Source organism: Schistocerca gregaria, chromosome 7 (assembly GCF_023897955.1).
Source record: "Schistocerca gregaria isolate iqSchGreg1 chromosome 7, iqSchGreg1.2, whole genome shotgun sequence".
Lineage (NCBI taxonomy): Eukaryota > Metazoa > Arthropoda > Insecta > Orthoptera > Acrididae > Schistocerca > Schistocerca gregaria.
The window spans coordinates 389,267,997-389,295,521 of NC_064926.1; the positions used below are offsets into that span (position 1 = coordinate 389,267,997).

The following is a 27,525-nucleotide window of genomic DNA, read 5'->3' on the forward strand; positions in this document are numbered from 1 at the left end:
AGCACTATGGGACTTAACTTCTGAGGTAATCAGTCCCCTAGAACGTAGAACTACTTAAACCTAACTAACCTAAGGACATCACACATATTCATGCTCGAGGCAGGATTCAAACCTGGGACCGTAGCTGTCGCACTGTTCTAGACTGATGCGCCTAGAACCGATCGGCCACCCCGGCCGGCGAGAAAATACGTCACACAAAATGGTTCAAATGGCTCTGAGCACTATGGGACTTAACAATCTATGGCCATCAGTCCCCTAGAACTTAGAACTACTTAAACCTAACTAACCTAAGGACATGGCACAACACCCAGTCATCACGAGGGAGAGAAAATCGCTGACCCCGCCGGGAATCGAACCCGGGATTTCGGGCGTGGGAAGCGAGAACGCCACCGCACGACCACGAGCTGCGGACACGTTTATTGACTGCATTGACGTGGAAGTTTCGACTTTTTACACAACCAAGGGACTGTAGACCTTAGTTGTTATGGTGATCTTCAGTCCAGAGACTGGTTTGATGCAACCCTCCATCTACTCTATCTTGCGCAAGCTGCTTCATCTCCAAGTAACTACTGCAGCCGTCATCCTTCTGAATCTACTTAGTGTATTCATCTCTTGGTCTCCATTTATGGTTTTTACCCTCCATGCTGCCCTCCAGTACTAAACTGGTCATCCCTTGATGCCTCAGAATATGTGCTACCAACCGATCCCTTCTTCTAGTCAAGTTGTGCCACAAATTCCTCTTCTCCTCAATTCTATTCAATACCTCCTCATTAGTTACGTGATCTACTCATCTAATCTTCAGCATTCTTCTGTAGCACTACATCTCGAAAATTTCTGTTCTCTTCTTGTCTAAACTAGTTATCGTTTATGATTCACTTCCATACATGGCTGCACTCCACACAAATACTTTCAGAAATGACTTTCTGCCACTTAGTATGTGACATAAATTTGAACTTATACATCTATCGATACCAGATAAAGGGTGTTAACAGTTTGACAGACAGACAGATAGACAACAAAGTGAACCTATGAAGGATCCGTTTTTACTGATTGAGGTATGGAAATGTATTTTTTTTAACTAAGGGAATGTGACCTTTCATATAAGGTCTGTTAATCCTAAAACAGTTATTAGCGGGTCCGAATTTTGGAGAGTAAATGGTTTCAGTCTTTCAGTTGGCAGTCCGTTGAGTATTTGGAGAATGTAACAACTGCGGTGGCCTATACAAGAAGGGCATCCGGCCACTGTTTGCTATTCGCATCGATAGATACAAAAAAATGTGAAGACATCGAAAAAGATATGATTGTCGGAAGGACAGACTCAGCATACAGGAAAGTCAAAACAACCTTTGGTGACATTAAAAGCAACGGTGGTAACATTAAGAGTGCAACGGGAATTCCACTGTTAAATACAGAGGAGAGAGCAGATAGGTGGAAAGAATACATTGAAAGCCTCTATGAGGGTGAAGATTTGTCTGATGTGATAGAAGGAGAAACAGGAGTCGATTTAGAAGAGATTGGGGATCCAGTATTAGAATCGGAATGTAAAAGAGCTTTGGAGGACTTACGGTCAAATAAGGCAGAAGGGGTAGATAACATTCCATCAGAATTTCTAAAATCATTAGGGGAAGTGGCAACAAAACGACTATTCACGTTGGTGTGTAGAATATATGAGTCTGGCGACATAACATCTGACTTTCGGAAAAGCATCATCTACACAATTCCGAAGACGGCAAGAGCTGACAAGTGCGAGAATTATCGCACAATCAGCTTAACAGCTCATGCATCGAAGCTGCTTACAAGAATAATGTACAGAAGAATGGAAAAGGAAATGGAGAATGCGCTAGGTGACGATCAGTTTTTCTTTAGGAAAAGTAAAGGCACGAGAGAGGCAATTCTGACGTTACGGCTAATAATGGAAGCAAGGCTAAAGAAAAATCAAGACACGTTCATAGGATTTGTCGACCTGGAAAAAGCGTTCGACAATATAAAATGGTGCAAGCTGTTCGAGATTCTGAAAAAAGTAGGGGTAAGCTATAGGGAGAGACGGGTCATATACAATACGTACAACAACCAAGAGGGAATAATAAGAGTGGACGATCAAGAACGAAGTGCTCGTATTAAGAAGGGTGTAAGACAAGGCTGTAGCCTTTCGCCCCTACTCTTCAATCTGTACATCGAGGAAGCAATGATGGAAATAAAAGAAAGGTTCAGGACTGGAATTAAAATACAAGGTGAAAGGATATCAATGACACGATTCGCTGATGACATTACTATCCTGAGTGAAAGTGAAGAAGAATTAAATGATCTGCTGAACGGAATGAACAGTCTAATGAGTACACAGTATGGTTTGAGAGTAAATCGGAGAAAGACGAAGGTAATGAGAAGTAGTAGAAATGAGAACAGCGAGAAACGTAACATCAGGATAGATGGTCACGAAGTCAATGAAGTTAAGGAATTCTGCTACCTCGGCAGTAAAATAACCAATGACGGACGGAGCAAGGAGGACATCAAAAGCAGACTCGCTATGGCAAAAAAGGCATTTCTGGCCAAGAGAAGTCTACTAATATGAAATACCGGCCTTAATTTGAGGAAGAAATTTCTGAGGATGTACGTCTGGAGTACAGCATTGTATGGTAGTGAAACATGGACTGTGGGAAAACCGGAACAGAAGAGAATCCAAGCATTTAAGATGTGGTGCTATAGACGAATGTTGAAAATTAGGTGGACTGATAAGTAAGGAATGAGGAAGCTCTACGCAGAATCGGAGAGGAAAGGAATATGTGGAAAACAATGATAAGGAGAAGGGACAGGATGATAGGACATCTGCTAAGACATGAGGGAATGACTTCCATGGTACTAGAGGGAGCTGTAGAGGGCAAAACCTGTAGAGGAAGACAGAGATTGGAATACGTCAAGCAAATAATTGAGGACGTTGGTTGCAAGTGCTTCTCTGAGATGAAGAGGTTAGCAAAGGAAAGGAAATTCGTGGCGGGCCGCATCAAATCAGTCAGTAGACTGTAGACTGATGGAAAAAAAAAGACTACGTGAAGGAACGGGATGAAGGCCCTGCATTACTTGTAGACTAGAAAGCAGAAAAGAAGATAAAAAATTGTCTAAGGAGTGGGGCAGCTATCCCGTCTTGCTGCATTTCGCGATCTACTTCTCGTAAAAAGAGAATGGGTTATCCTCTTCTCTGTTTTTGATACCACACAACTTAAGTATGTAAAACATATTATAACATTCCACGTTCTCGCAACCCTTCCCCAAATATTTGAATGCTATGTATGTTTCGTAGTGTTTTGCTAAATCGCTAATTTTCTTTTCTTAATGTATTAGCCGCTACGTATCCTAAAACCAAACTACCTCTGTTCTAAACCACTTTCAAGTTTTCTGTTACCGATTTTGATAAGGTGCTCTTGTTTTTTGATGAATGTGGTAGTAGAGTGATTTTGCGGTAATTTTCATATCAGTCCGCCCCTCACATTATGTAAGCATCTGATTCACGAACGAAAGTCCTCTTTCTTCATAAGTTTGTAATGTCGTTATTGGAACTAGCGCCTACACAAACAGTACATCCCGGAGTATTACGCCATTCCCTAGAATAACCAAAAATTATGAACTGGACGGGAAGCGGAGGTGATAGAGATGATGCTCGGTAACATCAAGAGTGCCTCGTGAGTCTGCAAACATCATGTAACAGACTGCTCTTCTAGGCTCCAGTGGCTGCCCATCAACAGTAATAGGCATGGCACGCGTGTGTTAGCGCCACTGCTGGTGGCTTTATCGCGTTCTGCTTTGTATCGTCGAAGCTCTGCTCTGACTGATATTTCCACGGAACTCCATTAGCTGGTAAACAGAGCCATGCGTCCCGCGTTATACACCGTCACACGTGGCGACTGCGCGCAGATTTTACGCGGGATGTTAGGGCACTCCTGTGTCCCATTGTGAGGACGAAATCGAAAGTGAGTGTGCTGTTGGATGGCCTGCGTCATACCAGAAATGAAATTATGGGATTATTCCGCACGACGACAACTGAAAGCCGATTATTCCGCGTGGCGTCGGCTGAAAGCCGAAGTTTGTCCTGTCCTGTTGCTTCCCCAGATGAAAGCCAACGGCAGCGCACGCAGCAAAACTGCCTGTGTCGCTTGCACAGAGACAGGTGGATCTGTGCTCGAGACAACGGACTCGCAATCGTCATGCGTCAGTTCCAAATACGCGTCCAACCATTCTGACTTTAGCGTTTCGAGCTTTTCCTAAGTCACGTAACTGAAATAGTTGCTTCAAAAAATCTACTGACGATCCCATTCCTCGACCTTGTTCATGTCAGTTAGGTGACCTTCTGACGAAGCAGTTAAGGAAACCAAAGACAAGTTTCGAGAGTGAATTAAAAATCAGGAGAGAAAATAAAAACTTTGAGTTTTGCGGATGACGTCGTAATTCTGTCAGATGTAGCAAAGAGCGTGGAAAACAGCTGAATGGGATGAACAGTGTCTTGAAAGGAGGCTATAGGATGAAAATTAACAAAAACAAGGATGATGGAGAATAGTAGAAATAAATAAGGCGGTGCTGAAGGAATTAGGTCAGGAAACGAGACGCCAAAAGTGGTAGATGAGTTTTGCTATTTAGGCTGTAAAATAACTGATGATGAAGGAAGTAGAGAGGATATAAAATGTGAACTAGCAATGGCAGGAAAAGCGTTTGTGGAGAAGAGAAATTTGCTAACATTGAGTGTAGACTTAAGTTTAGAAAGTCATTTCCGAAGCTACACTCCTGGAAATGGAAAAAAGAACACATTGACACCAGTGTGTCAGACCCACCAGACTTGCTCCGGACACTGCGAGAGGGCTGTACAAGCAATGATCACACGCACGGCACAGCGGACACACCAGGAACCGCGGTGTTGGCCGTCGAATGGCGCTGGCTGCGCAGCATTTGTGCACCGCCGCCGTCGGTGTCAGATAGTTTGCCGTGGCATACGGACCTCCATCGCAGTCTTTAACACTGGTAGCATGCCGCGACAGCGTGGACGTGAACCGTATGTGCAGGTGACGGACATTGAGCGAGGGCGTATAGTGGGCATGCGGGAGGCCGGGTGGACGTACCGCCGAATTGCTCAACACGTGGGGCGTGAGGTCTCCACAGTACATCGATGTTGTCGCCAGTGGTCGGCGGAAGGTGCACGTGCCCGTCGACCTGGGACCGGACCGCAGCGACGCACGGATGCACGCCAAGACCGTAGGATCCTATGCAGTGCCGTAGGGGACCGCACCGCCACTTCCCAGCATATTAGGGACACTGTTGCTCCTGGGGTATCGCCGAGGACCATTCGCAACCGTCTCTATGAAGCTGGGCTACGGTCCCGCACACCGTTAGGCCGTCTTCCGCTCACGACCCAACTTCGTGCAGCCCGCCTCCAGTGGTGTCGCGACAGGCGTGAATGGAGGGACGAATGGAGACGTGTCGTCTTCAGCGATGAGAGTCGCTTCTGCCTTGGTGCCAATGATGGTCGTATGCGTGTTTGGCGCCGTGCAGGTGAGCGCCAGAATCAGGACTGCATACGACCAAGGCACACAGGGCCAACACCCGGCATCATGGTGTGGGGAGCGATCTCCTACACTGGCCGTACACCTCTGGTGATCGTCGAGGGGACACTGAATAGTGCACGGTACATCCAAACCGTCATCGAACCCATCGTTCTACCATTCCTAGACAGGCAAGCGAACTTGCTGTTCCAACAGGACAATGCACGTCCGCATGTATCCCGTGCCACCCAACGTGCTCTAGAAGGTGTAAGTCAACTACCCTGGCCAGCAAGATCTCCGGATCTGTCCCCCATTGAGCATGTTTGGGACTGGATGAAGCGTCGTCTCACGCGGTGTGCACGTCCAGCACGAACGCTGGTCCAACTGAGGCGCCAGGTGGAAATGGCATGGCAAGCCGTTCCTCAGGACTACATCCAGCATCTCTACGATCGTCTCCATGGGAGAATAGCAGCCTGCATTGCTGCGAAAGGTGGATATACACTGCACTAGTGCCGACATTGTGCATGCTCTGTTGCCTGTGTCTATGTGCCTGTGGTTCTGTCAGTGTGATCATGTGATGTATCTGACCCCAGGAATGTGTCAATAAAGTTTCCCCTTCCTGGGACAATGAATTCACGGTGTTCTTATTTCTATTTCCAGGAGTGTATTTGCTTGTAGAGTAGCCTTGTATGGAAGTTTAACGTGGACAATAAAAATTTCAAACAGTAAGAGAACAGAAGCTTTTGAAATGGGATTGTACAGTAGAATGCTGAAGATTAGGTGGCTAGATTACGTAACTAATGAGGAGGCGCTCAACAGAATTGGGGATAAAAGAAATTTGCGACACAAAGAGGCTGAAAGACGGGATCGGTTTATAGGATACGTTCCGTGACAGCAAGTGATCATCAGTTTAGTGCTGGAAGAAAGTGTGGGAGTAAAAGTTATGGAGGGGGACCAAGAGATGAATGCAGTAAACAGTTTCGAAAGGGTGTAGGTCGAAGTAGTTATTTGAAGATGAAGAGGATTGCTTAGGATAGAGCAGCTTCAGTAGGATGGAGAACTGCATTAAACCAGTCTTCCGACTGAAGACCACAAAAACAACATGTGACCATCTTTCATGTTTCCAAGCTGCATAAGCGTAAACTCAACCTTTTATTCTACAGGCGTTCTACATGTTATCAGAACATGAATCTAAGTTTTCAGAACGCTTCCAGGCTCTGGCTAAGCCGTCTCTTGTCAATTTTCCTTCTTCCAGAAGTGCTAGCCCTGCAAGTTTCGCAGGAGCACTTCTGTGAAATTTGGAAGTTTGGAGATGTGCTACTGCCGGAAGTAAAGCTGTGAATATGGATCGTGAGTCGTGCTTGCGTAGCTCAGTTGTTTGATCAGTTGTCTGCGAAAGGCGAAAGTCCTGGATTGTAATCTTCCAGGAAGTTTCATGAGTCTGTATTGTATGCATCTCATATTTATGGGACTTGAATTGAACATTTATTTATTTATTTATTTATTTATGCATTTATTTTACCTGGCAAGATTAGGGCCTTCAGGCCCTCTCTTACACCTAACCAGGCATACTCAGATTGAACGAGTTACAGTTACTAAATAACATTAAGAACATTTAACGTATTATGCAGTATTGATGTCAAACGAAAAAAATTTGAGATTATAACAGTAGTACAATGATAGTTATAACAATAAAAATAATTATAACAATCAACGATAATAATGATAATAATAATGATAATAGTAATAATAATAATAATAATAGTGACTAAGTATATGAAAGTAAACATACATTTCTTTTGTGAATGTCAGTTAGTTGGGAATTTTCTCGTTATATTCTTGCAGCTTGTGAGTTATTCGCATCGAGCAGAGACATAAGACGATAGAATGGGGTGAAAGAGATATATAAGAGGTGGATAGGTTTGAGGAAGAGAAAAAGAATGGTCTCTGTCTCTCATTTTCTGTTATAAATTTTTCAGTCATCAGTCCACAGTATTAGCGGTACTATACTTCAGATTACATGATTATTAAATACAATAAAGAATGACGCATGACGAAGGAATTATCCGAATGGGACGGAAATCGGTAGATGTTACGTACATCTACAGGCTAACGAAGGATTACAATTTCGGAAAATTTGGATGGTTTATTCAAGAGAAAGTGCTTCACAAATTGAGCAAGTCAACAACGCATTGGTCCACCTCTGGCCCTTATGCAAGCATTTATTCGGCTTCGCATTGATTGATAAAGTTGCTGGATGTCCTCCCCAGGGATATCGTGCCAAGTTTTGTCAGGCTGCCGCATTAGACTGTCAAAAGCCCGAGATGCTTGCAGGGCGCTGCCCGTAGTGCTCCAGACGTTCTCAATTGGGGAGAGATCCAGCGAGCTTGGCAAGCACGAAAAGAAGCAGTAGAATCTCTCGCCAAGTGCGGGCGGGCTTTATCTCGCTGAAATATAACCACATGACGGCTTGGCATGAAGGACAACAAAAAGGGCAATAGAATATCGTCGAAGAATGTCGCTGTGCTACGAGGTTGCCGCGGGTGACAACCAAAGAGGTCCTGCTACGAAATGAAATGCCACCCCAGACCATCATTGCTGTGTGACGGGCTGTAAAGTGGGCGACAGTCACGTTTGTGACTTGGTAGTCAAGGGAAGGCAGGATTCGGTTACGATTGTGGAAGGGGCCGTAATCACTTACTGTTGGTTGCCTTTTACAATTACACACAATTTATTTTTAACCAGTAATTCCAGAGTCAACAATAGATAAAAAATACCACACGTTATTAATGAAGGAATAAGCAACAGTGTAAAGAATAGTGTTTTCAGTGAGTTACAATTTAGCAAATCACCATTAAATACAGATACAAGAGATAATGTTTTAAAATCAAGCCACTGTGATCTGGACAGAAGGCCTTACACGCCAGGCATGGCAATAACTTAAGCATTGTTTAAAATCCGCTGCAACTTACAAATTACAGGTATTGAAATATTAAAGGTAAGACGCCAAAACCACGGCAGACGCCAACAGACGCCAGAAACGGCAGTAAATAAGGTTTTAAGGCTTACTTTTAAAATACAAATACCAAATTAGAATTTTAAGGCAAATGACCACAATCACGGTTGAAGGCCCTACTCGCCAGGAACGGCAATACTATTGAAAAATTTTGAAACCTGCTGTATAACAGCAAAAGCTAATAAAAAAAGCAACTGATCTAGATGATGCTCCAGGAATCGATCTCTGAGAACGTTCGGCAACAAGCACTTTCGCGAGCGATGAGATAGGCAGCCAAGAGTTACATTCACTTCACAAGATGGTAACTCAGACTAGTGGCAGTCCACCGAATGACTAATGATAATCTTGCTGACGTCCGATAAACCAAATGCAACGATGGAACAATACACCAAAGCCGGAACCGGCGGTCTGCGCTACGTCCCCATAATACTGTGTTTAGAGCGGAAATTCACTCCTCTTAAAGCTTCCTGGATCTGGGCTACGACGAGGTTGTGCACCCTCGTCACCACAGCCCTTCCATCTGGCAGTCCATGCGTGCCGCCAGCGGTCCCGGCGTGTTCTCTCACTGCGCGGACCTGGCTCCTCCTGAGTCCCCCAACTGAACTGGCCCACTCGCAAGACCCAGAAAAACAACGACGTCGCCCCAAAGATAGGGCAACAGTTAATACATATCGATAACCGCCGCTGCTGCCACCAGCGGACAGGCAACGCTTGCGAAACCGAGTGGCGCCAGTCAACATGAGAAGAATACAAACAACTGCAACCACGCCAACTAAACGATACCGTCTGGCCTCCAACAGCACCAATGCGAGCTGCAGCACGGCTCAATGTTAGTATCCCAAAATTGTCTGGAGTGTCTCCAAACACGTCCATCCTGGCCACCTGGGCTCTGTTTGAAGCGAGACTCATCACCGAATATAATTCTACTTGAGTCAGTGAGATTCTAGGCCGAAGACATTTCTGATGAGGCCCCGGACGGCAGTGGGATACTTACCTGACTGATGCCCAACATGTGGCTCGACGACCAGGAGTGATGGCGTGGGATGGCCTTTCTTTACGTAGTGGAACTGCCTTGGTTGCCATCTGCGGAACTTTTACAGCACGGCGATATGTCGACGATATTCTACGCCCCGTTTTGTTGCTCTGCATGGAAAGCCGTCCTGGGCTTACATTTCAGCAAGATAAAGTCCACCTGCACACGACGAGAGTTTCTACAGCTTGTCTTCTTTCTTGCAAAGCCCTACCTCGGCCAGCAAGGTAGCCTTATCTCTCCCCAAAGGAGAACGTTCGGAGCTTTATGGGCAGGGCCCTGAAACTAGCTCGACGTTTGACGATCTGACGCTCCAGTTGGACAGAATTTGGTACGACATCCCTCAGGAGGACACCCCTCAGGAGGACACCCATTATCACCTATTATCAATACCAAGCTGAGGTGGACTTGTTCAATTTGTGAATCTCTCTATATCTTGAATAAATGATTCCATTTTTCAAAAGTTGTAATCATGTTTTTGTCTGTACACGTTGGTCACATTTCCATTCAGATAATTCCTTCGTGGTAATTCGTTTTTTGTCTCCGAGAATGTAACTCAGTTATATTTTGTAACCTGTAATGCTAACGTCCAAACCTGTAATACTAACGTCCATGCTTAATTCCAACCACTGGCAAGAATAAATGCTATAAATTTTAACAAAAGTTAACATGTATACTTCGATTTTTGTTTTATGGACAATAGTCCGTACTTCAAGGCATTTTGTGTGCCTAACGTTTCGTATCCAAATGCTGGACATATCATCAGAGGCTGCAAAGACTCAGGTAGCAGTTTCAAACTTAAAAAGGATTAGCAAGTAGAACTGCTTACACAATTTCACGATACGCTCATGTATAAATAGGAACCACAAAAAGAAGCATTAACACTCAGCTTAACTAAATCAGTAGCAGTTGTCCTCTCGGAAACATGGATAAATCGGCAGCAGCACGTAGTGAGCTGGAACTGACAAAATACCAAACTCGTTTCTCCGATTATATGGTTTTATTAAGATCCAATTATTACTGCGCTGCCTGACAGAAAAAGTGAAGCGCCAGAAAACATGGTCGCATCTCAAATGTAACGTCATACATGTACACAACGTTGGCAGATATGTACATGATTGGAATGGAAATTATGTGTGTAACGGCTGCCAGAGAGCATTTGGATGTGACAGGGGTCCAATGTTGGACTTCATGAGCAATTTGAGGGGAGGAATACCCCCGTCAGAGTCCCGGTGGACAATGTCTGATCATCACAAGGGAGGACCCTTATATTGTGCACCAAACACATCGAAATTCGTTTACGTCTACACCAACCATCCGGGAACAAATGGACACTCTGCAACATTCTGTGTCATCCCTCACCATTGTTCAGAGACTAGCACAGTGGTGTTACTCCTGGTGACGTAGTGTGGAGACCTGTCGGGTATGGCTTCAGGTCATGGATGGTAGTGATTGGGGGGACTCTGTCGGCACAACTGCGCCCTTATGTATTACCTCTCCTACGACAGTATCGTGGTGCCGTTTTTCAACTGGACAGTGCTTGTTCCCATTTGGCACGTGTCTCTATGAACTGTCTACGAGATGCTGAGGTGTTCCTGTGGTCAGTAAGATTCCCGGATCTGTCTCCAATAAAACGTGTTTGGGACCAGCTCGGACATTAATTTTGTCCCAGGCCCAGTTTCGAGGATATCAAGGAGTGTTTACAACAGTTTGGGCCAGCTTGCATCAGGTGATGATACAATCGCTCTATGATACACTTCCCAACCGAATCAGTGCATTCCACCACACCAGAGGGTATGCAACATCATAGTGATATGTGACCTTAGACTGCCAAGTTCATTGTATCAGTGAAAGTGCATATTGCATTACCGGCCAGGGGACACCATCTGTGATGTTGGGTTGCTGGTGCAGGTCATTCTGTTTGACGCCACTGCAGCGGCTTACACATTGATGGAGATGAAATGATGGTAACACATACAACGAGGTCTGAGTGGAGACAATCCCCAATTCGATCATGAATCGAACCTGGGGCTCCGTGATAGAGAATCAACAATACTAACCAGAAACTTAGAGCTGCTGACAGCCACGGTCTTTGTAAATTTGACTAGAATTCGTAATCACTGAAATAACACCACATCTCCCTTCAACCTGCAAATTTTCATTTTATTTTCTCCTCCTCCTCTCTTGTACACCTCACATGTTTCTCAGATAGCATATGGTGGCAGTACACAGAGGCCATGGAAATTCAAAAGCATGGAAATTGCTTTAACAGAAAAGAAGGATGATTTAAATTAGACAAGTTGTGAACCTAGGTGCTAAATGAGGCAAATAGCACCAAGTATTTTCCACTACAAGCTCCACAACATACTTTGACGTTTTATGATGTCACAAACTGACTGTTATGTGGATTCTTATAAACACTTCGGCTTGTTGAGCGTGTTTTAGTTTGAAAATGCTATCTGCATCCTTATAGCCTCTGATGATGAATGCATCATTAAGAGTCGAAATTTTAAATGCAGAAATATGCCTTGGACGATAGCCTCATGCACATAAAATAAAAATCACCAAGGACAGACATACCATCTGTGAAACCCAGCATTGAGTATTCTTATAAAACAGTTGTGTGTGTGTGTGTGTGTGTGTGTGTGTGTGTGTGTGTGTGTGTGTGTGTTTAGGATCTCCATGCAAACCACTGGATCAGTTTCAACCACATTTTGGACAGACACAACAAGCCTCAAAAGTAGCACCACTGTGGGGGCTATACTCTCCAATCTCCAGTAGGAGAAGAGATATGGGAAAAAATGTGTCTTCCCTTGCAGTATACAGGTTCCGTGCATGACAGGCATGTTATGTGAGAACAGTAAGAGCCTCTCTTACTGACCTGCTTTGCAATGTAGCATACACATCAGGAGCAAGAATTGTCTTTCCATGCCCTGACATGTAGGCTGCCTTGTATTACAGGTGTTTTGTGTTGGTGTAGTACAGGTATTTGTTATCAACTAGTTTTGGAGATTACCCTACATGTCAGGGGCACAAAAACTGTTTTCAAGACCCTGAAGTGTAGGGTGCCTGACGCAACGACCAATTGTGGCTATAGTATTGTCCTGCTTCATAGATTATGTGCATATGGGCGTGTTGGGGAAAGCAGGAGATGGATAGAAGAGGGGAGGGACATGGAGAGGGGCAGAAGGGGACAGATAGGGACAGAGGGATACAGGGGGAAAGAACAAAGAGGAAGACAGAAGTGAACAAAGAGGGAAGACAAGGAGGGGAGGGACAGATAGAGGGCAAGAGAGGGGGAGCAAGAGAGTAATGGGAGGAGAAGGCAGTTGGGCAGAGTAGGGAGGAGGAGATTGGTGGGGAGAGAGGGGATGGAGAAGATGAATAGGTTGAGATAGAAAGGAGGAGGAGTAACAAGAGGGGCAGAAGTGGGTAGATAGGGAGGAGAGGTGGGTGAGACAGACAAAGAGAGAAGGGGGAAGAGGAATCGACATGGAGAAATGGGCAAGGAGAGTTGAGGGCGAGGAGATGGACAGAGTAAGAAAAGGGCAGGAAGGGGTGGGCAAAGGTGCAGGGAGGAAGAGGTAGGCAGAGAGAGGGGGAGGAGGAGTGGAGAGTAGATGGACAGGGAGGGGATGGAAAAAAGATATGGATGGAGGGTGGGGGAAGGAGATATTCTCAAAGGGACAGACAGAGATTGACAGAGAGGGGAAGGAGGCTATGGAGAGACAGGAGATGGACAGTTTGGGGTGGGAGGATAAGGTAGACAGAAAGACAGGGGAGGAAGGTGTGACCACGGAGAGGGGGGAGGAGGAGATGTGTGCAGTATATGTGTCGGATGTTTACGCAAGCGAAGCCGCTTTATACTCGTACATTTCATACAGTTTTGTAAATTGCAATTAAGAATGCGCTATAACTACCACAGTTACTCGTTACTGGCTTATTGATATTGCAATGGGGGCGCTTACATACGAACTGAAGCCGTGGGTATGAAATGTACACTGATCCAGTGGATTTGCTATAAAAATAGAATACGGATTTTATTATTACGTTTACCAAAATACCGCATTTGATTTAAGTCTTTCTGTTTTGACCACAAAATATATTAAAGCCTTCACCCGTTTGGACATCACAGCTACAACAGCTGCACAGTGTTTCTTCAGCTAAACTGGTGCACACTAGGTTGGTGTTGGACTACAATTGAGAGAGATGTGACATTACAGCCGATGCATGAAAGTTGCGGGTACGTCGTGGCACTCAGTTCGTCCAGTCGATGGAAAAGAGTGCAGTGTGCGAGTAGAAAGAACGAGGAACACTGTCGTTCGCAGCTTTACCAGACCGGTGGAAATGTCTTAACGGCGCCCGTGCGCCTGCTGTTACAATGACGAACGTAAATGCAAGCGGCTGCCGTGTCTGCCCGCAGGTAACGATGTACCACTGGGACCTGCCACAGAAGCTGCAGGACCTCGGCGGCTGGGCCAACCCGGTGGTTGCAGACTACTTCGTCGACTACGCTGAGCTGCTCTTCGAGAAATTTGGCGACAGGGTTTGTTCTTGTATAGTTTTAACGTTTTAACTCTTTCCTGATCCACTTGTAATACTCTATCACTGATTCTTAAAACCACTGCCATTTCCTGCTGTTTAGTTTTTAAAATGGCGTTTACTTAATTCCATCATTTAGCTATACACTAACTACTCATTTCGATGTGTAAGTATACTGTAGTACTTTGCCTGCCTCACAGGTGAGGCGAGGGTGTGCTGAAAAGTAATGCCTTCAAATTTTTTGTGAAAACTCTAAAACTTTTAAAATAAAACAAACGTCATCAACATTCTACATCTTTATTCATCTACATCTGCATTGAACTCCTCAAGCCACCTAATTGCGTGTGGCGGAAGGTACTTTCGGTACCATTATCTGATCCCAGCAACCCTGTTCTACTCGCGAATAGTGCGAGGGAAGATTGATTGTCGGTAAGCCTTTATATTGGCCCTAATTTGTCGAATTTTCCCCTGGCGGTCAACAAGCGAGATGTATTGACGGGGGGGGGGGGGGGGGGGAGGGGGGGGGGGGAGAAAGGGGAAAAGAGGAAGTAATATGTTGTCAGACTCCTCCTGAAAAGTGCTGTCCCAAAATTTCAAGAGTAAACCTCTCCGTGATGCACAATACCTCTTTTGTAACGTCCGCCAGTGGAGTTTCTTTAGAATCTCCGTAACGCTGTCTCGCCAGCTAAACGATCCCGTGACGAAACGCGCCGTTCTTCGTTGGATCTTCCCTATCTTCTCTATTAGTACTATCTGATAGAGGTCCCAGATAGATAAACAATACTAGAGAATCGGGCGAATAAGCGCCTTATGAACCACTGCATCCTGTTACATATTGCAGTCCCCTTCCGGCCCGCATCTGGTGGTCGTGCGGTAGCGTTCTCGCTTCCCACTCCCGGGTTCCCGGGTTCGATTCCCGGCGGGGTCAGGGATTTTCTCTGCCTCGTGATGGATGGGTGTTGTGTGATGTCCTTAGGTTAGTTAGGTTTAAGTAGTTCTAAGTTCAAGGGGACTGATGACCTAAGATATTAAGTCCCATAGCGCTCAGAGCCATTTGAACCAACCCCCTTCCGCTAAAGAGCACCGAATTGTAGCGTGAGAAACTGATCGCTGTAACTGAGTTTCGGATTAGAAGAGTTTGTCCTCACATGGAGTACTATTGAGCATCACATTCCCAGACCACACACGAGCGCTGCGACATCCTTGCTTCACTGTCATCAGTCATCCTCCATACAGTCCCGACTTGGCCCCATCCGAGTTTCATCTATTTCCAAAACTTAAAGAACACCGTCGAGAACATCACTTTGATAGTGGTGAAGCAGAGGTGAGGTTGTGGCCTCGTCAAGAAACCCAAACATTCTACAGTGACGATGTGAACAAACTGGTCTCTCGTTGGAAGAAATGTGTTCATTGCCAGGGTGACTATCTTGAGAAATAAATTTCTAGACATGAAGTATAAAGATGTAGAATGTTAATAACTTTCGTTTTAGTAATAATCTTTAAGTGTTTTCACATAAAAAAACTCGTACTCATTACTTTTCAGCACGCCTTCGTAGTTGTCCCTTTACAGAATGCCGATAGTGAGTGCGAGAGGATGGTGAGGAGCTTTAGTTGTGCACAACACGATAAAAGGTGGATGCTTGGTTTACAGTATGTCAACATTTGTGTTTCTAGAAAAGGATAGAAATTTCACTGTAGCAGCTATGTGTTTTATATAAGAATTCATCAGTAATGAGTCTATAAATTATTATGAATAATTCTATCAGTAATGAGTCCATAAATTATTATGAATAATTCGTGCGTCGTGTCGTCGACCTAACAATCTGCCGCGCAGTGACGGTTCCGAAAGTAACGAACTTCGACCCATACATAATTCGATGAACATTCTATATGAGAGAGATCTATAAACTAGGTGTAGTTAGAATTCACGATTGAAGATACTTTATTTCGTGTATCGTGCCGCGATATCAACAGTCAACGCTTCGCGAAATGGATACGAGTACTGTCGCGAACGACATCACTAGCACGATCAGTGTGAGCCGGTTTTAATTACAAGGAACTGTATCAATTACCAAAACCAGAACTAATACTCGAAGAGTGATTTTCAAATGATCGCGCTGCTAGTAAATATACAGGGTAACTGTCCACCACGACAAAATATGGACCTAAATGTACAAATGTAAGTTAATGCTGATGAGTAGGAAAAACAAACCCGTAGTGTTCGGGTACAGCATTAATCGTGTCCTGCTTGATACAATTACGTAGTTTAAATGTCTGGGCGTAACACCGAAAGAGATGGTGCAGTGGTTACCACACTGGACTCACATTCGGGAGGACGACGGTTCAAACTCGCGTTCTGCCATCCAGTTTAGGTTTTCCGTCATTTCTCTAAATCTCTCCTGACATATGCCTGGACGGTTCCTTTGAAAGAACACGGCTGACTTCCTTCCCCATCCTTGACACAGTCCGAGCTTCTGCTCCATCTTAATGATCTCGACGTCGACGGGACGTTAAACCCAATCTTCCTTTCTTCCTTCCCTTTCACCGTAACGTTGCAATGCGATATGGAAAGGAACGACTATGTAAGGTTTGTGGCAGGGAACTCGAAACGTCGACTTCGGTTCACTGGAAAAATTTTGGAAACTGTGATTCATCTATAAAGGAGATCACATATACACTATTGCCCATTAAAATTGCTACACCACGAAGATGACGTGCTACAGACGCGAAATTTAACCGACAGTAAGAAGATGCGGTGATATGCAAATGATTAGCTTTTCAGAGCATTCACACAAGGCTGGCGCCGGTGGCGACAATTACAACGTGCTGACACAAGGAAAGTTTCCAACCGATTTCTCATACACAAACAGCAGTTGACCGGCGTTGCCTGGTGAAACGTTGCTGTGATGCTTCGTGTAAGGAGGAGTAATGCGTACCATCCCGTTTCCGACTTTGATAAAGGTCGGATTGTAGCTGATCGCGATTGCTGTTTGTCGTTTCGCGACATTGCTGCTCGCGTTGGTCGAGATCCCAGAATATGGAATCGCTGGGTTCAGGAGGGTAATACGGAACTCCGTGCTGGATCCCAACGGCCTCGTATCACTAACAGTCGAGATGACAGGCATCTTATCCGCTTGGCTGTAACGGATCGTGCAGCCACGTCTCGATCCCTGAGTCAACAGATGGGGACGTTTGTAAGACAACAACCATCTGCACGAACAGTTCGACGACGTTTGCAGCAGCATGGACTAACAGCTCGGAGACCATGGGTGCGGCTACCCTTGCCGTTGCATCACAGACAGGAGCGCCTGCGATGGTGTACTCAACGGCAAACCTGGGTGCATGGCAAAACGTCATTTTTTTGGATGAATCCAGGGTTTGTTTACAGCGTCATGATGGTCGCATCCGTGTTTGGCGACATCGCGGTGAACGCACATTGAAATCGTGTATTCGTCATCGCCATTCTGGCGTATCACCCGGCGTGATGGTATGGGGTGCCATTGGTTACACGTCTCGGTCACCTCTTGTTTGCGTTGACGGCACTTGAACAGTGGACGTTACATTTCAGATGTGTTACGACCCGTGGCTCTACCCTTCATTCGATCCCTGCGAAACTCTACATTTCAGTAGGATGATGCACGACCGCATATTGCAGGTCCTGTACGGGCCTTTCTGGATAAACAAAATGTTCGACTGCTGCCCTGGCCATCACATTCTCCAGATCTCTCATCAACTGATAACGTCTGGTCAATGGTGGCCGAGTAACTGGCTCGTCACAATACGCCAGTCACTACTCTTGATGAACTGTGGTATCGTGTTGAAGCTGCATGGGCAGCTGTACCCTTGTACGGCATCGAAGCTCTGTTTGACTCAATGCCCAGGGGTATCAAGGCCGTTATTACGGCCAGAGGTGGTTGTCGAATGAATACCCGTTTATCATCGGCATTTCTTCTTGGTGTAGCAATTTTAATGGCTAGTAGTATAGGACGCTAGTGCGATCTATTCTTGTTAATTGCTTGAGTGTTTGGGATCCTTACCAGGTCGGATTAAAGGAAGGCATCGAAGCAATTCAGGGGCGGACTGCTAGATTTATTACCAGTAAGTTCGAACTACTCGCAAGTGTCACTGAGGTAATTCGGGAACTCAAATGGGAAACACTGGCCGAAAGGTGGCAGTTCTTCTCGAAGAAAACTATTGACAAAATTTAGAAATCGGCATTTGAAGCTGAATGCAGAACGATTCTAGTGCCACCAACATACATTTCGCGCAAGTTACGGGAAATTAGGGCCCATACGGAGGCACATGGAAGTCGTTTTTCCCTCGCTCTGTTTGCGAGAGGAACAGGAAAGGACATGACTAGCAGTGTTATGTGCGTAGGTGTGTATGTAGATAATAAGTGGCAGATTACTGTGGCTGAACGTATTAATTACACGTTGTGATTATTGCATTATTACAGAAGTTCGTGAACAGTGAAGTTGACGCTCATGTGATTCCTGGTAGAGTATACATGGGTCTTTACCAGATTCTTGTGATCCAATTGTGTGTATGCTCCCTTACTCTGCAATTAATTAAACAGTTACAGAACTTGATATATAGTTTGTGGTTGCAGCAAGCAGAAGAGACGCACTAAGGGGAAGAGCAGGCACATGTGATCTGTGGACATGGTCGTTAAATATTCCGAACCATTTACTTGTCTTTGTAGTAGTTGAGTGTACGATTTTGCTTTTTTGAGGGACACAGGTAATTAAAGTCGTAATATGATTTGCTTCTGACGACCACATATCATAAGCGTGTATGAATAATTACGTGATTTATTAGAATTTCCTCTAGTGAAGAGGCTGACTTGGAGATGAGTAGGGTGAGACTAAATACCGCGTAGTGACCAGAGTAATTGGTGACAGACCTTTATATGTGGATAGTAAAATTTCGTGTACCCTTGGTCTAGGGGTAGCGTCTTTGATTCATAATCAAAACGTCTTCTGTCCCGGGTTCGATCCCCGCCACTGCCTAAATTTTGATAAATAATCAGCATTGGCGGCCGAAGACTTCCGGCAAAAGAAGTCAGCCTCATTCTGCCAACGGCCTTCTCAAAGAGGGCGGAGTAGCGGATAGAGGTTCAGGGCACTCTCTTGTCCTAGGGGTGGGAAATTGCCCCTAAAGGCGGAAGAATCAGCAATGATCAACGACATGAGGATGCAGAAGGCAATGGAAACCACTGCATTAAAGACACGTAAAGTGTATCCACAGGACATGTGGCCTGTAGTTGAAGAAGTGTCATGATGATCTCTCCATTGGCAAAAGATTCCGGAATAGTCCCCCATTCGGATCTCCGGGAGGGGACTGCCAAGGGGGAGGTTACCATGAGAAAAAGATTGAATAATCAACGAAAGGATAATACTCTACGATTCGGGGCGTGGAATGTCAGAAGCTTGAACGTGGTAGGAAAACTAGAAAATCTGAAAAGGGAAATGCAAAGGCTCAATCTAGATATAGTAGGGGTCAGTGAAATGAAGTGGAAGGAAGACAAGGATTTCTGGTCAGATGAGTATCGGGTAATATCAACAGCAGCAGAAAATGGTATAACAGGTGTAGGATTCGTTATGAATAGGAAGGTAGGGAAGAGGGTCTGTTATTGTAAACAGTTCAGTGACCGGGTTGTTCTAATCAGAATCGACAGCAGACGAACACCGACAACGATAGTTCAGGTATACATGCCGACGTCGCAAGCTGAAGATGAACAGGTAGAGAAAGTGTATGAGGATATTGAAAGGGTAAATAAGTATGTAAAGGGGGACGAAAATCTAATAGTCATGGGCGACTGGAATGCGGTTGTAGGGGAAGGAGTAGAGGAAAAGGTTACAGGAGAATATGGGCTTGGGACAAGGAATGAAAGAGGAGAAAGACTAATTGAGTTCTGTAACAAGTTTCAACTAGTAATAGCGAATACCCTGTTCAAGAATCACAAGAGGAGGAGGTATACTTGGAAAAGGCCGGAAGATACGGGAAGATTTCAATTAGATTGCATCATGGTCAGACAGAGATTCCGAAATCAGATACTGGATTGTAAGGAGTACCCAGGAGCAGATATTGTCTCAGATCACAATATAGTAGTGATGAAGAGTAGGCTGAAGTTCAAGACATTAGTCAGGAAGAATCAATACGCTAAGAAGTGGGATACGGAAGTTCTAAGGAATGACGAGATACGTCTGCTGAATTTCTCTAACGCTATAGATACAGCAATAAGGAATAGCGCAGTAGGCAGCACAGTTGAAGAGGAATGGACATCTCTAAAAAGGGCCATCACAGAACTTGGGAAGGAAAACATAGGTACAAAGAAGGTAGCTGCGAAGAAACCATGGGTAACAGAAGAAATACTTCAGTTGATTGATGAAAGGAGGAAGTACAAACATGTTCCGGGAAAATCAGGAATACAGAAATACAAGTCGCTGAGGAATGAAATAAATAGGAAGTGCAGGGAAGCTAAGACGAAATGGCTGCAGGAAAAATGTGAAGACATCGAAAAAGATATGATTGTCGGAAGGTCAGACTCAGCATACAGGAAAGTCAGAGCAACCTTTGGTGACATTAAAAGCAACGGTGGTAACATTAAGAGTGCAACGGGAATTCCACTGTTAAATGCAGAGGAGAGAGCAGATAGGTGGAAAGAATAGATTGGAAGCCTCTATGAGGGTGAAGATTTGTCTGCTGTGATAGAAGAAGAAACAGGAGTCGATTTACAAGAGATAGGGGATCCAGTATTAGAATCGGAATTTAAAAGAGCTTTGGAGGACTTACGGTCAAATAAGGCAGAAGGGATAGATAACATTCCATCAGAAATTCTAATATCATTAGGGGAAGTGGCAACAAAACGACTATTCACGTTGGTGTGTAGAATATATGAGTCTGGCGATATACCATCTGACTTTCGGAAAAGCATCAACCACACAATTCCGAAGGCGGCAAGAACTGACAAGTGCGAGAATTATCGCACAATCAGCCTAACAGCTCATGCATCGAAGCTGCTTACAAGAATAATATACAGAAGAATGGAAAAGAAAATTGAGAATGCGCTAGGTGACGATCAGTTTGGCTTTAGGAAAAGTAAAAGCACGAGAGAGGCAATTCTGACGTTACGGCTAATAATGGAAGCAAGGCTAAAGAAAAATCAAGACACGTTCATAGGATTTGTCGATCTGGAAAAAGCGTTCGACAATATAAAATGGTGCAAGCTGTTCGAGATTCTGAAAAAAGTAGGGGTAAGCTATAGGGAGAGACGGGTCATATACAATATATACAACAACCATGAGGGAATAATGAGAGTGGACGATCAAGAACGAAGTGCTCGTATTAAGAAGGGTGTAAGACAAGGCTGTAGCCTTTCGCCCCTACTCTTCAATCTGTACATCGAGGAAGCAATGATGGAAATAAAAGAAAGGTTCAGGAGTGGAATTAAAATACAAGGTGAAAGGATATCAATGACACGATTCGCTGATGACATTGCTATCCTGAGTGAAAGTTAAGAAGAATTAAATGATCTGCTGAACGGAATGAACAGTCTAATGAGTACACAGTATGGTTTGAGAGTAAATCAGAGAAAGACGAAGGTAATGAGAAGTAGTAGAAATGAGAATAGCGAGAAACTTAACATCAGGATTGATGGTCACGAAGTCAACGAAGTTAAGGAATTCTGCTACCTAGGCAGTAAAATAACCAATGACGGACGGAGCAAGGAGGACATCAAAAGCAGACTCGCTATGGCAAAAAAGGCATTTATGGCCAAGAGAAGTCTACTAATATGAAATACCGGACTTAATTTGAGGAAGAAATTTGTGAGGATGTACGTCTGGAATACAGCATTGTATGGTAGTGAAACATGGACTGTGGGAAAACCGGAACAGAAGAGAATCGAAGCATTTGAGATGTAGTGCTATAGACGAATGTTGAAAATTAGGTGGACTGATAAGGTAAGGAATGAGGAGGTTCTACGCAGAACGGAGAGGAAAGGAATATGTGGAAAACACTGATAAGGAGAAAGGACAGGATGATAGGACATCTGCTAAGACATGAGGGAATGACTTCCATGGTACTAGAGGGAGCTGTAGAGGGCAAAACCTGTAGAGGAAGACAGAGATTGGAATACGTCAAGCAAATAATTGAGGACGTAGGTTGCAAGTGCTACTCTGAGATGAAGAGGTTAGCACAGGAAAAGAATTCGTGGCGGGCCGCATCAAACCAGTCAGTAGACTGGTGACCAAAAAAAAAGGGAAATTTTTAAGATGGGAAAATAGTTCAGATACCTTCGAGCATTACTCAGCGAAATAATGGCGAGAGTTAAAGCATAATCAGGTGAAGATTTGCACTCGGAAAGCTGCTCAAGTATCGGCTTTTATCGATTCCATGAAGACTAAGGATGTACGGGACTGTAATGCAGCTTGTTGTATACGGAGCAGAGACATGGACGCTGACCAAACAGATAGATAGAAATCTCCTCACATCTTAGAATTCTGGCCTGAGATATTTTTAGATTAGTGAAGGATGGAGACAACTGGGGAAAAGGAAAAACCGTGAACTGGAGAAGTTGTACAAATCGTTGGACACTGTGTCGGTAATTAGAAGAGAGGAGACAGAAGTGGTATGGGCAGGTAATGCGTGGAGAAGACATGATCACTAGACAAGAGGTGTAAGAAGGAATATGAGGTAACACACAAAGGGGAGACCAGAGAGGAGATGGATCTGCGGGATCAGAGACGATACGAGTAAGATGGGACTAGCTGGAATACGTAGACCGAAAAAGATGGAGAAGGCTGATTGTGGTTTGTGTGGTAGGTGAGTAAGTAAGTAAGATGAGTTTGGTCTTTCATTCCTTTCTATTTGCAACTCAAGATGACGGCTGGGTTGTGTGTGTTTTATCTCTGTGCTTTCAACTTACATTGTACACACTGAAGCTACAACCGCACGAAATTTCCATATTCTTTACTGCTTTAAACAAGGTGTCTGCCGCAAGACATCCTAACTTAACTCTTTTAGATCTTACGGACTCAACACCAGTGGTCATAAACTGCGGCCCACGGTTCTCAGTCGAATTTTATGTTAATATGCATCTAGCAACCCACAGCCGAATCCAAAAACGCCAACGTTAAGAGATTCATAAAAATGTAGTTCTCCTGTTCAATAATAAACAAAAATGCTTATAGTGACAGTAACATTACAAGGCGTGCTTAATTCTAATTGACGTTGGTGAATTCGATTGCGAGATAAGGGGACATCCATTAATTGCCTGATCTTAAAATAGGTGAGGGGAGGGGGGTGCGAGGGTTCGGCAGGGAAGGTGGCGAATGAAAATCTCACGCCAGCTTTTTAATTAAGAGGATAGACATGATTTCAACGGATAATATTTTGTTTTATTTAGTCAATTCCGATCATAGGCAATATTACCGAGCGAGGTGGTGCAGTGGTTAGCACAGTGGACTCGCACTTTGGAGAACGACGTTTCAAACCCGCGTCCAGCCATCCTGATTTAGATTTTCCGTGATCTTCCTAATCTGCTTTAGGCAAATGCCGAGGTGGTTCCTCTGAAAGGTCACGGCCAACTTCGTTCCCCATCTTTCCTTTACCGATGATGTCGCTGTTTGGTCCCCTTCCTCAGATAAACCAACCAACCAATCACAGACGGTATTACAGTGTCCACGTATCGTTATGATCTCTCTGAACTGATCTGAACTGAATGTCTTACACATGTTTTGAAAGAAATGCCGCAAAAGTGTTAGATTTCATTTAGGAAGTTCTCTACCGCGCATGCTGAAATCACTGCAAGTTAGCGAGTCAGTCAGTCGTGGTATTCTGCAACGAATATAGAGCTGATATTTTGTGTGCAACACGAATTTGTTCCAACATCTTTACAATGTATTTGTTAAGCGGCATGCTGACAAGTTGAAACACACATATCAGCAAGAAGGATAGGAACACAGCAATCAGTGGCGCGAATTCCAAAACTTTCCAGAATGTTTTAATTTTAAGTCTGAAGTCGGATAACAAACGAAAAAATATCTTTAAATTACAATGAAAAAATTTCGATTTTTTCCTTTACTTGCACTGTGAAATCCTGCTTCTTGCTATGTTCCTATCTTCCTTAATTACCTTAATTTTTTGGATTTTGAAGTAAAATCTTCCGAAAAATTGTAGAGCCTGCTTTGTACCTGCTAATCCCCATTTATTTCGGAATCAAGGTACAACCAATTTCGCGATAATGAATCGCATCTTGAATTTGATTTGGCTAGATTACAATACGATCTCCACACTTTCTATAGGGCACATATCCTAGCATCATGAAATGCGATGGTTGTTGAAAGATCCATCAATAATCTTAAATAATCACGCATCCTCGCTGAGGGACATACTAATTTGCACTTGTGCTGAAATCCTGATAGTACTTAGAAAAACAGCTTTCTCTGCTTCGATGAGGAAATGATGATAGTGTGCAGATGCGGCCGCTAGTAAGTCATAGTTTTCCGTTAACTTTTTAAAAGACTTTTTAGCTATGCACAGATTACGCTGCGATTGCTCACATAGAAAACTTCCTTAATTAATATACAGTCGCTGTGCACTTCGGTTCCTTGTGGAACCAAAGTTGGATAGGAAGTTAAGCGTTTGTGGAAGGAAGCTAAGCTGAAGTTCACCGACAAGAGTTCTCTTAGTGATCGTGTTAATTAAGAGACTGAAAAGCTACGTAATCATACGGTTCAAGGGAAGGTGCAAATAATGTTGTCTTTCATCTCTAAATCAAGTGAAGGTTACCGGTATTTAGGATTGGTGTGTTTAAAAAATATTCTTAAATACTTGTTAAAAACAATTTGTAAACGAAACATGATTTTATTGAAGTGTTTTAATCAATGTTTAAAATCAATTTTAAAAATTTTATTTGTACTTATTTTTACCCGGCGACGTGAGGAGGGATGCGCGAGGGTCCAACCACATCTCACCAAATCTCATCAACTGGGGGGGGGGGGGGGGGGGGCAAAGTTTAAAGAAAAGCTCTAACGTGGGGCGTGGACCAAATTTTAAACAAAAGCTCTAACGTAATTAATGGTGGCCGTTTGCCTCAGAGGTAGAGTGATGATTAAGGGACCACTGCGAGGTTAGAGGATTTGAGAGTGAGGAATGTAGTTCGTCTTAGCGTACTGATAAGTCATGGACGGCCGCACAGACGCTATCCATCTGAATGCTATTCAAATGTTGAGAAAAAAAATGTTAGACACTTCAGACCATCACAACCCCCTTCAGTCGGACGTGATGCCGGATTATATAGGCCTACTAACAAGGGGAGGTCACGGCGCTGGAATCACGGATGTACTTCAGACTTTGTGCACATTTAATAGGCCATTAAAACAACATAATCTGCAAGTAGTAAAGTGCACTAATCTGGCAATTCCTAGAAAATCACCACAGAAGTTTTAAACGTCTGTTAAGTGGCCTGTGTAACTGTGCTTAGGTGTCGGACGTTAGACTTCTTGGTGGTCAAGTGATTAGCGTTTGGGATTCGTAAGACGAACGTGTATAACGTGGCGGCTCGCCTCCCGCTCAAACAATTTTTTTCATCACTGGTCATGTTATTTTATTTATTGCATTTGTAAGATAATATAATAAAAAACCCGTGTATTAGCATGAAGTTTCAGTTTATGCTTTCCATGACCTCGGCGAAGATCAGTTTGGATTCCGCAGAAATGTTGGAACACGTGAGGCAATACTGACCCTACGACTTAACTTAGAAAATAGATTAAGGAAAGGCAAACCTACATTTCTAGCATTTGTGGACTTAGAGAAAGCTTTTGACAATGTTGACTGGAATACTCTCTTTCAGATTCTGAAGGTGGCAGGGGTAAAATACATGGATCGCAAGGCTATTTACAATTTGTACAGAAACCAGATGGCAGTTATAAGAGTCGAGGGGCATGAAACGGAAGCAGTGGTTGAGAAGGGAGTGAGACAGGGTTGTAGCCTCTCCCCGATGTTATTCAATCTGTATATTGAGCAAGCAGTAAAGGAAACAAAAGAAAAATTCGGAGTAGGTATTAAAATCCATGGAGAAGAAATGAAAACTTCGAGGTTCGCCGATGACATTGTAATTCTGTCAGAGACAGAAAATGACTTGGAAGAGCAGGTGAACGGAATGGACAGTGTCTTGAAAGGAGGATATAAGATGAACATCAGCAAATGCAAAACGAGGATAATGGAATGTATTCGTATTAAGTCGGGTGATGCTGAGGGAATTAGTTTAGGAAATGAGACACTTAATATAGTAAGGGAGATTTGTTATTTGGTGAGCAAAATAACTGATGATGGTCGAAGTAGAGAGGATATAAAATGTAGACTGTCAATGGCAAGGAAAGCATTTCTGAATAAGAGAATTTTGTTAACATAGAGTATAGATTTAAGTGTCAGGAAGCCGTTTCTGAAAGTATTTGTATGGAGTGTAGCCATGTATGGAAGTGAAACATGGACAATACATAATTTGGACAAGAAGAGAATAGAAACTTTCGAAATGTGGTGCTACAGAAGAATGCTGAAGATTAGATGGGTAGATCACATAACTAATGAGGAAGTATTGAATAGAATTGGGGAGAAGAGGAGTTTGTGGCACAACTTGACAAGAAGAAGGGACGGGTTGGTAGGACATGTTCTGAGGCATCAAGGGATCACCAATTTAGTACTGGAGGGAGGCGTGGAGGGTAAAAATCGTAGAGGGAGACCAAGAGATGAATACACTATGCAGATTGAGAAGGATGTATGTTGCAGTAAGTACTGGGAGATGAAGCAACTTGCACAGGATAGAGTAGCATGGAGAGCTGCATCAAACCAGTCTCAGGACTGAAGACAACAACAACAACATGTCTGTATGACAAATATCATCCTGCAACGTGTGATGTCAAGAGAATATCCGACGAGTAATTGTACTTTACTTTTGTAGTCTGACACATTGTGACTTACTATATTACTGATTATGAATAACGTCATTCGCATCATTGTTTGTCGAGGTTCGTCTTGGGCTTTCCAAGGCTGTATCTCGTCCTTGAGAATTTAATTAAAATACTAAATAGTTAAATAACATGTGGAATTCACTACAACTTCATGAATATACACGTGGATGTTTATTCATTATATTATCTTTCAGATACCACATGAATTAAATAGTGTGACAAATTATGAAAAAGCTACAGATTAAAAAATGAGTGTTGGCGGTATTCGAACTATCGTCTCGTTCCTTGTCTATCCTGTGTGGTGCCTATGCTGACAACTTGACGACAATGACTTCTTACCGCCTGCCCCTTCGCACGGATACGTAAGCCACATAATAGACGTGTAATACTACTCTGGCGATTTTCTCGGAATTGCCAGAGTAGCGCACTTTACTACTTTCA

At 43.8% G+C, this 27,525-nt stretch overlaps 1 protein-coding gene across 1 annotated transcript in view; it reads left to right on the forward strand.

Moving 5' to 3' along the window:
• Positions 1-27,525, forward strand: part of LOC126281185 (myrosinase 1-like) — a 225,146-nt gene that overhangs the window by 141,353 nt on the left and 56,268 nt on the right. Inside the window, exon 5 of the mRNA XM_049979885.1 lies at positions 13,992-14,114. Within this exon, the coding sequence (XP_049835842.1) occupies positions 13,992-14,114 (123 nt within the window). The remainder of the gene's footprint in view (positions 1-13,991; positions 14,115-27,525) is intronic.